The 15,508-nt window shown below is 38.6% G+C and overlaps 2 protein-coding genes across 2 annotated transcripts; both read left to right on the top strand.

Moving 5' to 3' along the window:
• The first annotated feature begins 66 nt into the window (after positions 1–66).
• Positions 67–15,430, top strand: LOC145738328 (solute carrier family 12 member 9). Its single transcript, XM_081993135.1, has 13 exons — positions 67–384; positions 447–581; positions 664–798; positions 3,312–3,508; positions 3,603–3,807; positions 5,116–5,269; positions 5,347–5,462; positions 5,536–5,743; positions 11,628–12,007; positions 12,930–13,137; positions 13,214–13,384; positions 14,615–14,947; positions 15,019–15,430. The coding sequence occupies exons 1-13, from the start codon at positions 147–149 to the stop codon at positions 15,200–15,202; spliced, it is 2,664 nt and encodes an 887-aa protein (XP_081849261.1). The 5' UTR covers positions 67–146; the 3' UTR covers positions 15,203–15,430.
• On the top strand, positions 8,095–9,724 carry LOC145738242 (uncharacterized). The gene is made up of 2 exons (XM_081993084.1): positions 8,095–9,532; positions 9,589–9,724. The coding sequence occupies exons 1-2, from the start codon at positions 8,095–8,097 to the stop codon at positions 9,630–9,632; spliced, it is 1,482 nt and encodes a 493-aa protein (XP_081849210.1). The 3' UTR covers positions 9,633–9,724.
• Positions 15,431–15,508: the final 78 nt, after the last annotated feature.

The following is a 15,508-nucleotide window of genomic DNA, read 5'->3' as shown; positions in this document are numbered from 1 at the left end:
TAAACCGTTTAAAGGGGGCGCTGCGTCAGCCACGCTGGGTGTGAGAGACGTCAACTGTCACTGCCAGTCCGAACTGTCATTTCTTTGTTTTGTTTTGGTGTTTATGTTTTTAGGGTGTGAGGGCCCCCTTGAGTCACTCTTTCAGTATGTTGGCGCCCCCGCAAGGTTCCACCAACGCCCCCTTAGTCGAAGGGGGCAGAGCGTCTGTAATGCGGCGTATTTCTGGAATGTTCCACCAGAGCTCCGCCAACAGCCCCGGCACGGGTTACGTGCAGTTTGGCACCTTCTCCGAAGAGTCCTCGACCAGAACTTTAGGAGCTTTCGCTGGAGTGTTTGCCCCAGTTACTTTGTCCATGTTTTCCGCCCTGATTTTTCTTCGAATGGGTGGGATTACCTATCACAACCCCCCTTTCACTCACCAACCTAACCAGCCGTGTTTTTTTCAGGTTATATCGTTGGTAATGCCGGTCTGTTAACCACATTACTCCAATTCGGTATTGCTTATGCTATTCTGGTGTTTACGGTGTGTTCGGTGTGCGCAGTGTCAACAAATGGGGCTGTCGAAGGTGGCGGAGTTTACTGTATCCTTTTTCTAGGCCCCCCCCCCGACTAACTTACTAACTTCAGGTTAACCTCACTTTTCCTTAACCAACCCCGATCCAGTTATGATTAGTCGCACTTTGGGGCCTGAGTTTGGTGGTTCGATTGGTACCTTGTTCTTTCTGGCCAATATGGTGAGCAGCGCCCTCTGTATTTCGGGTTGCGTCGAGGGTTTGGTGGAGAATTTTGGTCCTTCAGGTGAGTCACCTTGTCTTTTTTTCCTGTATATTGTTCTAGAAGCTTCTGGAATGTTCTGGAAGACTTTGAAACACTCTAGAAGGTTCTGAGAGCTTTGGAACAGTTCTAAAACTGTCTGGAAGTCTAGAAGCTTTTTTTAGTAGAATATCGAACATTCTGGGAGCTTTCAAATGGTTCTACGACGTTTGAACACTTTAGAACGTTCTGGAAACCTTCTACAACGGCCGGAGAGCTTTTAGCGAGTTCCAGAACGTTCTACACTGCACAGAAGCTTCTGAAAGGCTTTAGAACGTTCCAGAAGCTTTTGAAAGGTTTCAGAACGTTCTGGGAGGTTTTGGTCACTTCTAGAACGTTCGAAAAGCTTCTAGAATGTCCAGAACAGTTCTGGAACGTTCTAAAAGCTTCTAGAATGTTTGAAAAACTTTTAGAATGTCCCGAAAGGTTGTAGAAGGTGCTGGAATGTTCTTACAGCTCTTGGAAGGTTTTGGAATGTCCTGAAGGCTTTTAGAAGGTGTTAGATAGTAGTGTAACGTTCCGAAAGCTTCTAGAATGTCCAAAACAGTTCTAGAGGGTACTGGAATGTTCTAAAAGCTTTTAGAATGTTTGAAAAGCTTCTAGAATGTCCAGAAAGGTTTTAGAAGGTGCGGGAACGTTCTTACAGCTTCTGGAAGGGTCTAGAATGTCCTGAAAGGTACTCGAATGTTCTGGAAGGTTTTGGAATGTCCTGAAGGCTTTTAGAAGGTGTTAGATAGTAGTGTAACGTTCCGAAAGCTTCTAGAATGTCCAAAACAGTTCTAGAGGGTACTGGAATGTTCTAAAAGCTTTTAGAATGTTTGAAAAGCTTCTAGAATGTCCAGAAAGGTTTTAGAAGGTGCGGGAACGTTCTTACAGCTTCTGGAAGGGTCTAGAATGTCCTGAAAGCTTCTAGAATGTTTGAAAAGTTTCTAGAATGTCCAAAAAGGTTCTAGAAGGTGCAGGAACGTTCTTACAGCTTCTGGAATGTCCTGAAAGCTTCTAGAATGTTTGAAAAGCTTCTAGAATGTCCAGAAAGGTTTTAGAAGGTGCGGGAACGTTCTTACAGCTTCTGGAAGGGTCTAGAATGTCCTGAAAGGTACTCGAATGTTCTGGAAGGTTTTGGAATGTCCTGAAGGCTTTTAGAAGGTGTTAGATAGTAGTGTAACGTTCCGAAACCTTCTAGAATGTCCAGAACAGTTCTAGAGGGTACTGGAATGTTCTAAAAGCTTTTAGAATGTTTGAAAAGTTTCTAGAATGTCCAAAAAGGTTCTAGAAGGTGCAGGAACGTTCTTACAGCTTCTGGAAGGGTCTAGAATGTCCTGAAAGCTTCTAGAACGTCCAGAAAGGTTCTAGAAGGTGCAGAAACGTTCTTACAGCTTCTGGAAGGGTCTAGAATGTCCTGAAAGCTTCTAGAATGTTTGAAAAGCTTCTAGAATGTCCAGAAAGGTTCTAGAAGGTGCAGGAACGTTCTTACAGCTTCTGGAAGGGTCTAGAATGTCCTGAAAGCTTCTAGAACGTCCAGAAAGGTTCTAGAAGGTGCAGAAACGTTCTTACAGCTTCTGGAAGGGTCTAGAATGTCCTGAAAGCTTCTAGAATGTTTGAAAAGCTTCTAGAATGTCCAGAAAGGTTCTAGAAGGTGCAGGAACGTTCTTACAGCTTCTGGAAGGGTCTAGAATGTCCTGAAAGCTTCTAGAATGTTTGAAAAGCTTCTAGAATGTCCAGAAAGGTTCTAGAAGGTGCAGGAACGTTCTTACAGCTTCTGGAAGGGTCTAGAATGTCCTGAAAGCTTCTAAAACGTCCAGAAAGGTTCTAGAAGGTGCAGGAACGTTCTTACAGCTTCTGGAAGGGTCTAGAATGTCCTGAAAGCTTCTAGAATGTTTGAAAAGCTTCTAGAATGTCCAGAAAGGTTCTAGAAGGTGCAGGAACGTTCTTACAGCTTCTGGAAGGGTCTAGAATGTCCTGAAAGCTTCTAGAATGTTTGAAAAGCTTCTAGAATGTCCAGAAAGGTTCTAGAAGGTGCAGAAACGTTCTTACAGCTTCTGGAAGGGTCTAGAATGTCCTGAAAGCTTCTAGAATGTTTGAAAAGCTTCTAGAATGTCCAGAAAGGTTCTAGAAGGTGCAGAAACGTTCTTACAGCTTCTGGAAGGGTCTAGAATGTCCTGAAAGCTTCTAGAATGTTTGAAAAGCTTCTAGAATGTCCAGAAAGGTTCTAGAAGGTGCAGAAACGTTCTTACAGCTTCTGGAAGGGTCTAGAATGTCCTGAAAGGTGCTCGAATGTTCTGGAATGTCCTGAAGGCTTTCAGAAGGTGTTAGATAGTAGTGTAACGTTCCGAAAGCTTCTAGAATGTTCAGAGAAGTTCTAGAAGGTTCTGGAACAATCTAAAAGCTTCTAGAATGTTTGAAAAGCTTTTAGAATAGTCCAGAAAGGTTCTAGAAGGTGCGGGAACGTTCTAAGAGTTTCTGGAACGTTCGAAACGGTTTAATTCGTGTTTTTCAAGGTTACTTCGTCAAAGGAATAGTCCAAGATGGCCGCTGGTGGCAATTTCTCTATTCCACCATTTTGAACGCGCTCAATTTGATTATCTGCCTGATTGGGGCGGCCATGTTTGCCAAAACGACCGTTTTCGTGTTGGCCATCGTTTGTTCCTGTTTGATGTTGACGTTTTTCACTTTTTTCTACGAGGGTACCATCCAAGTAACTATTTTCTTTTTTTTTTGTTATTTCATTTTTTTTCTTTGTTTTTTTCATTTTTTTTTGTTTTTTTTTGTTTTTTTTTTTTTTTGTTTAGGTGCCAGTGCCGGCTTCCAACACTTTACACCCGAACGTCACTAATTACACGTTTACCGGCCTGAACTATGACACGTTGATTAGTAATTTGTGGACGCACTACGGCCGCGACTACACCGCAAAAGGTGCTACGGTCACCTTTGCCACCGTTTTTGGCGTGTTATTTTCCGGCGTTACTGGCATCATGGCCGGAGCGAATATGAGCGGTGAGTAATCAAGTTTCTCGAACTGGGTGACAGATATGTCAAAAATGACGGCGGAAATGGATTCCCTGACCCCGAATTAGTCGAAAACGAGTACCAACAATCGTAGGCTAGCTCAATCCAAAATGACTTTTTAACAATGTTTGAGGTGATTTTTAACAAATTTTCTGCACTTTTTTTTAGTTTTGTGTGTTTTTTTAACTTTTTTTTGTTTTTTGACTTTTTAAAAATGTTTGAGAGGTGATTTTTAACGTTTTTCTGCACTTTTTTTAGTTTTTTAATGTTTTTAGTGTTTTTTAAACTTTTTTTGTTTTTGACTTTTTAAAAATGTTTGAGAGGTGATTTTTAACGTTTTTCTGAACTTTTTTTAGTTTTTTAATACTTTTAGTGTTTTTTAAACTTTTTTTGTTTTTTGACTTTTTAAAAACGTTTGAGAGGTGATTTTTAACCTTTTTCTGCACTTTTTTTAGTTGTATAATTTTTTTTTGTATTTTTTAAACGTTTTTTATTTTCTAATTTTTTAAAAATGTTTGAGAAGTCATTTTTAACATTTTTCTGTACTTTTTTTTAGTTTTGTGTGTTTTTTAACTTTTTTTTGTTTTTTGACTTTTTAAAAATGTTTGAGAGGGAATTTTTAACGTTTTTCTGCACTTTTTTTAGTTTTTTAATGTTTTTAGTGTTTTTTAAACTTTTTTTATTTTTTGACTTTTTAAAAATGTTTGAGAGGTGATTTTTAACCTTTTTCTGCACTTTTTTTAGTTTTTTAATATTTTTAGTGTTTTTTAAAATTTTTTTTGTTTTTTGACTTTTTAAAAATGTTTGAGAGGTGATTTTTAACGTTTTTCTGCACTTTTTTTAGTTTTTTAATATTTTTCGTGTTTTTTAAACTTTTTTTGTTTTTTGGCTTTTTAAAAATGTTTGAGAGGTGATTTTTAACGTTTTTCTGCACTTTTCTTAGTTTTTTAATATTTTTAGTGTTTTTTAAGCTTTTTTTGTTTTTCTGACTTTTTAAAAATGTTTGAGAGGTGATTTTTAACCTTTTTCTGCATTTTTTTTAGTTTTTTAATATTTTTCGTGTTTTTTAAACTTTTTTTGTTTTTCTGACTTTTTAAAAATTTTTGAGAGGTGATTTTTAACCTTTTTCTGCACTTTTTTTAGTTTTATAATGTTTTTATGTATTTTTAAAACTTTTTTTATTTTCTAATTTTTTAAAAATGTTTGAGAAGTCATTTTTAACGTTTTTCCGCACTTTTTTCAGTTTTACGTTTTTGTTTTTTTAAACATTTTGTGCGATGATCTGATTGTCCACAGGCGAATTGAAAAATCCCGGCAAATCGATACCGCGCGGCACTCTGTCGGCCGTTTTCTTCACTTTGACAGTTTACCTGGCCATCTCGTGTTTGACAGCCGCCACCTCCACGCCCGCGCTACTCCAAAACAATTACTTGTTTCTGGCCGGCATCAGGTAAGTTGACAGCTGCTCCGTCAAAAACACGTGACAGCTGTCAAAAGGAAACGTTCATTTTTTTTTTTTGTTGACAGCGTGTTTCCTCCGAGCGTGGCGGTCGGTTTGTTTACGGCCACGTGGTCGGCCGCGTTGAGCAACGTGATTGGTGGATCGCGCGTCCTCGAGGCGCTCGCCAAGGACAGTATTTTCGGTAAGTTTTGACAGTTGACAGACTGTACTGTCAATACTGTAATTTGACAGTGGTAATATAATCGAGTTGGCAGGTTCTCTGCTGAATTTCGTCACGAGAGGCACGTGGCGCGGTAATCCGGTGGTGGCGGTGGTACTGTCCGCCATTTTGGTTCAGCTGGTACTGCTGATTGGTTCGTTGAACGTGATCGCTCAATTGAACGCCGTTCTTTTCCTGCTCAGTTACCTGGCAACGAATGTGGCCTGTTTGGGGCTCGAATTGGCCGGCGCCCCCAATTTTAGGTAAGTTTGGGTGTTTGATCGTCATTTTTAACGTTTTTTTTTGTACTTTTTCTATTTGTTCAGTTGTTTTTTAACTTTTTTCTATTCAGACTCTTTAAAAATATTTGAGCAGTCATTTTTAACATTTTTTTGTACTTTTTTTTAACTTTTCCTATTAGTTTCGTTGTTTTTCCGTTTTTTTGTATTCAGACTTTTTAAAAATGTTTGAGAGGTCATTTTTAACGTTTTTTTGTACTTTTTTAAAACTTTTTCTATTTGTTCAGTTGTTTTTTAACTTTTTTCTATTGAGACTTTTTAAAAATATTTGAGCAGTCATTTTTAACGTTTTTTTGTACTTTTTTTAACTTTTCCTATTAGTATCGTTGTTTTTCCATTTTTCTCTATTCAGACTTTTTAAAAATGTTTGAGTAGTCATTTTTAACGTTTTTTTGTACTTTTTTAAAACTTTTTCTATTTGTTCAGTTGTTTTTTAACTTTTTTCTATTCAGACTTTTTAAAAATATTTGAGCAGTCATTTTTAACATTTTTTTGTACTTTTTTTTAACTTTTCCTATTAGTTTCGTTGTTTTTCCATTTTTCTCTATTCAGACTTTTTAAAAATGTTTGAGAAGTCATTTTTAACGTTTTTTTGTACTTTTTTAAAACTTTTTCTATTTGTTCAGTTGTTTTTTAACTTTTTTCTATTCAGACTTTTTAAAAATGTTTGAGAGGTCATTTTTAACGTTTTTTTTGTACTTTTTTTTACTTTTTCTATTTGTTTTTCTATGTGTTTGTGTCGGATAGCTAAAGTGTCGGACGTGCTTGTACAGAGCTCTGTTTTGGATTGTATATTGCAAGTGAAATAATACTTGGAAAGTCGCGGTTTTCGCACTGGTGGTAAAGTTTGGTGTCACTAATCCGATTGGATGTATTTTTGAACTGTCCGATAATCCGGTTAGCGGTAACTCAGTAAATAAGTGTGAACAATAGAAACTGAATCAATTTGTGTGTTTATATAAAAACAGATAAGATAGGCATCGGTATTGCCCGGCCGTGATAAGGCGGTCAGCGAGTCCGTAGTGATGGAGAGTGCGGACGGAGATGATCCTGGTGGAATGAATTGTTTTAAATGTAAAGCACTGTTTGAAGATGCAAAGAGCATTGTTCAATGTGTGGAGTGTAAAAACTACTATCATGGCAAATGCGAAAATGTAGATCTGAGAGGGTTTCATATGAGAAGATTGACCTGGAAGTGTGGACGATGCAGTGATGATCCCCTGAGTTGTCCGAGACCGAGAAAGCGGAGCAGGGTTGAAGATGGTATTGATCAGAGTCTCATTGAAGCCATACATCGTACTTTAAGTTTGCTGCTGAAAACCACAAATGAGCTAAACGATAAAGTGGACAAACTCGTAACTGAGAATCAATCCCTTAAAGTACAAATAGCTGAGTTAAAGAAATCGCAGATTATAAACCCTACTGTCGCTCACTCGGTCCTGCCTACGTATGCTTCGACTGCGGCTAAATCATCCAATAACAGCAAGGTCCTATTGGTTAAACAAAAGGGCCAGCAAAAAGATGTGAAACAGGTAAAAAAGGATTTGCAGGACAGAGTCAATCCGGAAGAGCTGGGCATTGGCGTCTCAATGGGACGTCCAACAAGAGATGGGGGGCTGGTGCTTACGTGTGGAAATGAAAGAGAGATCTCTGCAGTCCAATCGGAGATTCAGACAAAACTTGGAAGTGACTATCAAGTAGATAGGCCAAAAACACGGGAGCATAGAATTAAAGTTGTCGGTATTCATGAGGATCAGTATGAGTCTACAGAAGAACAAATTATAGAAAGAGTTGCTAAACAGAATGACCTTCGAGTAAACAACAAAAACTTTAAAATGAAGATTCTTAGAAGAACGCAGTTGTTGAACAGGAAATTTAATTTAATTGTGGAAGCCGATTCTGTTACTTATAACTCGCTGATTGAGAATCAAAAATTGAACTTGGGCTGGGGTCGTTACTGGGTTTACAACGATTATGGTATTATCCGATGCTATAATTGTAATAAATATGGACACTTCCAGAAGGAATGTAGGGACAAAAAGACCTGTGCTAAATGTAACGGTGAGCACGACATCAAAGTTTGCCAGGGAGTTTCCGTCAAATGTACAAACTGCGTTACATCTAATGAGAAGTATAAGATGAATTTGAAGACTGATCATGTAGTATGGGATCACGCAAATTGCGAAACCTTTAAGCGCATCGAAAAATCCCGGAAAAACAAATTTCTCCAATAGCAATTAGATGTAAATATAGCCCTAACATCCAGTGTTTTATATGTTAATTGTCAGGGTTACTTAAATAATAAAGACAATATAATGATGCTGTTGAATGACTGGAGGCCCATGTTGTTGTGTTTGTCGGAAACCCATGTGTGTGCGGATGTGGAGCAAGTCGAATTGAACATCGACGGTTATCGCATGGAACAGTGTGTGACGACTAACAGGAGAACTGGGGGAGTCTTGATGTTGGTGAGGAGTGATATTACGTATAAGGTTAAAACAGTACAGTGTATTGATAATTTTGTGTGGATGTTGTCTGTCGAGATTTGTATGTTTAGGATAAGATACCTTTTTACAGTTTTGTATCATCCGCCACAGACCGAGAATGCTAGATTTGTTCAGTTCTTTAGAGAATATCTGGAGGACTTGAGTGTGTTTGGGGGAGTCAATATAATTGTGGGAGACTTTAACTTTGATTTGACAAAACCATCTTTTTATGGTGAAAAGTTAATATCGGATGTGTATTTAAATGGATTCTCCCAAATTGTTGACGTTCCCACGCGGGTGACTGATAGGAGCCAGACATTGATTGATTATATAATTACCAATGACAAGAATCTTCCATTTAATGTTCATCAAACACCAAAGATTAGTGACCACTCTATATTGTCCGTTTGTCTTGATCGAGAATTAAATAAGGTTCCGAATATAATAAAGCGTTATCGTTCAATGAAGAATTATAACATAAATGTATTGCATGACTACTTTTTTGGTGTGCCATGGATGAATGAAAGTGGAGATGTGAATGTACTTGCGAATAATTTTGTTGACGATATGGAATCGATATTAAATAGCATGTGCCCTAAAAAAGATTACGTTTTTAAACCAAATTATTTGAATAAAGAGTGGATAACAGAGAGTGTGAGAGAAAATATGCAAATTAGAGATAATTTGTATATTAGAGCGGTTGGACAGGGAGGTGAAGATGCTTGGGCGGAGTACAAAAGAATGAGAAATTATATAGTGACACAAATAAAACATGAAAAGGAACGATATTTTAAGGAAATGATTGATGACAATAACAAAAATTCTATTGTAATGTGGAAGAAACTAAAATTGCTATTGCCCGGTAAACAGCTCACAACACCTGATGAGATCAAATTTGAGAATCTAACAATAACTGATGGATTTATAGCGGCCCAAAAATTTAATCAATTCTTTATTACTAGTATTGACGACGTTATAGATGGCATTCCTAAATACTTACCACCCGAACGGATTTTTCTGGCTGTCCCTAAGGTATCTGTTCATTTTGGCAAATTTAAACAACTGACTATGAAAGATATGAAGAATATTTTAGCCGATATGAAAAATGTCGGAGGGGGCGAAAGTGGAATATCGAGGAAGGTCCTGTGTGATGTCTGTTGTGTGGCTGGCAATCGTTTGTTGGACATAATAAACACCTCGTTATGTAATGGTATATTTCCTGAAAGATGGAAGAAATCAACTGTCATTCCTGTGCCAAAAGTTTCAGGTACGACCCTTTATAATGAATTTAGACCTATCAATACAGTTCCGGTTTACGAAAAGGTGCTAGAACTGGCGGTGAAAAAACAGTTACAAGAGCACTGTGATGTCAACAGTCTTTTGGCGGTCAATCAGTCTGGTTTCCGTGAACGTCACTCGTGTGAGTCTGTGGTTGTGAATTTGTGTGACATTTTTAAAAAAGAAATAGATAACGGTAATTTTGTCCTTGCAGTCTTTTTGGACTTTAGAAGAGCATTTGAAACGATTGATAGGGGGCTGTTGTTGCGCAAGCTGAGCGGCATGGGCGTGAAGGATATGGTTTTGAGTTGGTTCGAATCGTACTTGACTGGTAGGCATCAAATGGTTAAATTTAAAGAATGTACATCTGATTCTCTGGAGGTTCCGCATGGTGTTCCTCAGGGGACCGTATTGGGTCCTCTATTATTTTTATTGTATGTCAATGATATTGTTAGTTGTGTAAATGAATGTAAAATTGAACTATTTGCCGATGACACCATGCTTTATTTGGCTGGGAAGAATCTGGACTTTATGCAGAACACTATAAATTGTGAACTAGGGAAGCTGTTTAAGTGGTTGTGTATCAATAAGCTTTGTGTTAATGCTTCAAAGACAAGGTTTTGTGTATTTGGCAAAAAGGCTCACTTGAGCCAAGTGAATTTTGAACATTTGAACATAACCATTAACAGCCAGAGAGTTGAGCGCGCTCACCAGATCAAGTATTTGGGTGTTTTATTTGATTCGTGTTTGGACTTCCACGCCCATGCTGATTGCGTCACACGCAAATTTGCAAAGAAAGTTAGTTTTATTGCCAGAGTGGGGGGTCAATTGTCACTCGGTACCAGATTATTGTTATATAATAGCATAGCTGCCCCACATCTGGAATTCTGCTCTTGTCTGTTGTACAACTTGCCATCTTTTAAGATCGAACAGATTCAGGTTGTGCAAAATCGAGCAATGCGAACGATTTTAAAGTGCAATAGGTATACCCCTACTGCAACAATGCTCAATGTTTTAAACTTTTTGTCAGTCAAACAAAAAATTGTGTTTAGCGTCCATATATTTGCTTTTAAATTAAGAAACAATCTGTTGCCTTCTTACATTTGTGACAGGATTAAGGTTTTCAGCGATATTCACACCTACAGTACAAGGCATTGCTCAAATTTTGCATTAATAGAGAAGTGTCATTCTAGTCACATGCACAATTCTGTACTGTATGGAGGCTTGCTCGATTTTAATATGCTGCCTGGTACTCTTAAGGACTGCAAAGATTTGAATGTTTTTAAAAAATTGATTCGAAATTATGTATTGTCTTCAAAATTTTAATCTGTTTTACTATACCCGACTGATATTTTACTCTTTTATTTTTTATTCTATAATTTATAGTACCGTAGTTTTAAGTTTACTGATACCTGTACTTGTTTTTCCTTATAGCCTTGTGCTAAATAAAGACAATTATTATTATTATTATTCAGTTGTTTTTTAACTTTTTTCTATACAGACTTTTTAAAAATGTTTGAGAGGTCATTTTTAACGTTTTTTTGTACTTTTTTTTACTTTTTCTATTTGTTCAGTTGTTTTTTAACTTTTTTCTATTCAGACTTTTTAAAAATGTTTGAGAAGTCATTTTTAACATTTTTTTGTACTTTTTTTAACTTTTCCTATTAGTTTCGTTGTTTTTCCATTTTTCTCTATTCAGACTTTTTAAAAATGTTTGAGCAGTCATTTTTAACGTTTTTTTGTACTTTTTTAAAACTTTTTCTATTTGTTCAGTTGTTTTTTAACTTTTTTCTATTCACACTTTTTAAAAATGTTTGAGTAGTCATTTTTAACATTTTTTTGTACTTTTTTTAACTTTTCCTATTAGTTTCGTTGTTTTTCCATTTTTCTCTATTCAGACTTTTTAAAAATGTTTGAGAGGTCATTTTTAACGTTTTTTTGTACTTTTTTAAAACTTTTTCTACTTGTTCAGTTGTTTTTTAACTTTTTTCTATTCACACTTTTTAAAAATGTTTGAGAGGTCATTTTTAACATTTTTCTACACTTTTTCCCCGTTTATATCAATTTTAAATTTTTTTTTCCAGACCGTCATTTTCCTACTTCACGTGGCATACAGCGTTGATCGGACTGTTGGGCACGTTGATCATGATGTTCGTGATCAACGCAGTGTACGCTGCTTGTAGCATTTTAATGTGCACGACGCTCGTCATGTTTCTGCACTTGTTTTCGCCGTCGAAACGTGCCGATTGGGGCAGCATTTCGCAGGCGTTGATTTTCCATCAAGTTCGAAAATATTTGCTTTTACTGGATTCCCGGAAGGATCACGTGAAATTTTGGCGACCGCAAATTCTCCTGTTGGTCAACAGTCCGCGGTCCGCTTGTCCGCTAATCGATTTCGTCAACGATTTGAAAAAGGGCGGATTGTACGTTCTGGGTCATGTCGTCAAGGGCGAGCTGAGTGACGGTGAGTTTAAAACTTTGTCAGTTTTTGAGATATCGAAAAACCAATTACACCAACGTGTTTTCTGGACAAAATTAGCATAAAAGGAATTTGAGATGACGTTTCTAGCGTTACGAATAAGAAAGTTGCCCTTTTTCGTTTGGCAACGTCGCGCAAACTGTAACTTTGTTATTTTTTTACTTGGACCCCTCGAGTGACCACTCGTTTTCGACTAATTCGGGGTCGCTGATTTCAAATCCGCAGTCAGAATTTGCGTATCTCATAACCTGGTCAAATTAGTTGTTCAAATGTGACATTTCAAGTGTAACTCGGTCAGTTTTTGTGATATCAAAAAACCAATTACACCAACGTGTTTTCTGGACAAAATTAGCATAAAAGGAATTTGAGATGACGTTTCTAGCGTTCCGAATAAGAAAGTTGCCGTTTTTCGTTTGGCAACGTCGCGCAAACTGTAGCTTTGTTACTTTTTTAGTTGGACCCCTCGAGTGACCACTCGTTTTCGACTAATTCGGGGTCGCTGATTTCAAATCCGTAGTCAGAATTCGCGCATCTCTTAACCTGATCAAATTAGTCGTTAAAATGTGAAATTTCAAGTGTAACTCTGCCAGTTTTTGTGATATCAAAAAAACAATTACACCAACGTGTTTTCTGGACAAAATTAGCATAAAAGGAATTTGAGATGACGTTTCTAGCGTTACGAATAAAAAAGTTGCCGTTTTTGGTTTGGCAACGTCGCGCAAACTGTAACTTTGTAATTTTTTTACTTGGACCCCTCGAGTGACCACTCGTTTTCGACTAATTCGGGGTCGCTGATTTCAAATCCGCCGTCAGAATTCGCGCATCTCTTAACCTGGTGGAAAATTTTACCAAAAAATGGCGGTCAGAGCTTAAATTGGCAAAAAATTGTTTTTTTTTTTCCGTCCAGGTCCGGACGCCGCTCTAGAAATGACGCCGCACTGGCTCAATCTGATCGATCACCTCAAAGTGAAGGCGTTCGTCGAATTGACGGTGGCGCACTCTGTGAGAGAGGGCGTGCAACATTTGATGCGTCTGAGCGGCATGGGAGCGATGAAACCGAACACGGTGATTTTCGGGTTTTTGGACGACCAGGCACCGACCGATTTCCTGTTAAGGTCCGTCACCGTCACAATTTTGACGGCTGTCAGATTGGTTTTTGGTTTGATGGGGGGGGGACGTTTCGTTTTGCAGCGCCGACTCGTCGTATCGCAGCAACGAGTTTGACAACGACGTGTTTCCGATGCTGACGTCGGGCAGTTTGGAGCCGCTCGAGTACGTGCAAATGATGCGCGACGCGCTGCGCCTGAACAAGAATCTGTGCCTGTGCCGGAACTTTGCCAAATTGAAGAAAGACCCCAAAACGTACGTTGCATGCATAATTTCCGCCATTTTGGACTGAGTTGGGTCAGGGTTGATGGTACTCGTTTTCGACTAATTTGGGGTCAGGGAATCCATTTCCGCTGTCATTTTTGACATATCTGTCACCCAGTTCGAGAAACGTATTTTTTTATAAAAATTTGGGTTTTGGTAATAGTTACATAAAAATGATTGTTACCACTGTATTCCCCGTCCTCGAATTAGTAGAAAACGAGTGCAAACTCGATTTTTTTAAAAAAAATCAAAATGGCGTCACTGACAGCCATTTGTAATTCTCGCCATTTTGGATTGAGATAGTCCAGGCTTGATGGTACTCGTTTTCGACTAATTCGGGGTCAGGGAATCCATTTCCGCTGTCATTTTTGACATATCTGTCACCCAGTTCGAGAAGCGTAATTGTTTATAAAAATCTGGGTTTGTGTAATAATTACGTAAAAAATATTGTTACCACTGAACTCCCCGTTCTCGAATTAGTAGAAAACGAGTACAAACTTGATTTTTTTTGTAAAAAATCAAAATGGCGTCACTGGACGTCATTTGTAATTTCCGCCATTTTGGGTTGAGTTGGGTTAGGGTTGATGGTACTCGTTTTCGACTAATTCGGGGTCAGGGAATACATTTCCGCTGTCATTTTTGACATATCTGTCACCCAGTTCGAGAAGCGTAATTTTTTATAAAAATCTGGGTTTTGGTAATAGTTACGTAAAAATGATTGTTACCACTGAACTCCCCGTCCTCGAATTAGTAGAAAACGAGTACAAACTCGATTTTTTTTATAAAAAATCAAAATGGCGTCACTGGCAGCCATTTGCAATTTCCGCCATTTTGGATTGAGATAGGCCAGGGTTGATGGTACTCGTTTTCGACTAATTTGGGGTCAGGGAATCCATTTCCGCTGTCATTTTTGACATATCTGTCACCCAGTTCGAGAAACGTAATTTTTTATAAAATCTGGGTTTGGGTTATAATTACGTAAAAATTATTGTTACCACTGTATTCCCCGTCCTCGACTTAGTAGAAAACGAGTACAAACTTGATTTTTTGTAAAAAATCAAAATGGCGTTAGTGGACGTCATTTGTAATTTCCGCCATTTTGGGTTGAGTTGGGTTAGGGTTGATGGTACTCGTTTTCGACTAATTCGGGGTCAGGGAATCCATTTCCGCTGTCATTTTTGACATACCTGTCACCCAGTTCGAGAAACTGTTAATTTTCAGGGTGAACTCGAAATCGTTCATCGACGTGTGGCCGGTGAATTTTTTGACGCCGGGCGAGCACGACGCCTTCGACATCACGTCGCTGTTCATGATGCAATTGGCGTGCATCGTCAACATGGTGCCGGTGTGGGCGCGGCTCCGTTTGCGCGTCTGCGTCTGCGACGAGACGCGTTCGAGCGCGTTTCAGATCGCGTCGGCGGACGCGGGCACGCGCGTCGATCGATTGCGCGCGATGCTGAAAACGTTGCGAATCGACGCGCAAATTTGCCCGATCGCCGACTGGTCCGACGTCATCGAAACGCACGGCGCCAACATGGACGTCTACGTCAACAAGTACGTTTTTGACACTTGACATGTCAAATGTCACATTTTGACAGTTGTCATTTGTTTTTTTTTTGTCGCAGTTTCAACACGTTGCTACGCGACCAATCAACGGAGACGGCGGTGACGTTTGTTTACTTGCCGACGCCGCCCGACGACAACGAACGCGTCCCCGGGTACTTTGACAGTTTGGAGATGGTGTCGCGCGATTTGCCGCCCACCATTTTCGTGCACGGCGTCAACATGGTCACCTCCACCACTTTGTAGTCCGTGATCCGCCATTTTGTTTCCCAAAAAAACCGTTTTAGTCCACTCCACAGACATTTCCCAACTTCCCAAATAGGTAAGATTCCAAAAATTTCTAGACCTTTTCTTGGTATAGTGTGTGTGTGGCCGCGCCTTCATCATATCTGTGATTTGTATTAGTTACGTATTTTGTACCGTTTAAGGCAAATTTTTTGAAAAAATATGACATTTACCTTTTTTGACGTAAAAGTGTTTTTTCTCCCTCTCTCCAACACTGTGTAACTCCGTTATTTGACCAGACAACCCTTCCGAGTTTGTACTCTTTTT

Source organism: Ips typographus, linkage group LG15 (genome assembly GCF_016097725.1).
Source record: "Ips typographus isolate SLU linkage group LG15, UJ_Ityp_2.0, whole genome shotgun sequence".
In the NCBI taxonomy this organism is placed as follows: domain Eukaryota; kingdom Metazoa; phylum Arthropoda; class Insecta; order Coleoptera; family Curculionidae; genus Ips; species Ips typographus.
Note: the sequence above shows the minus strand (reverse complement) of the source record. Positions and strands in the feature narration are given on the sequence as shown.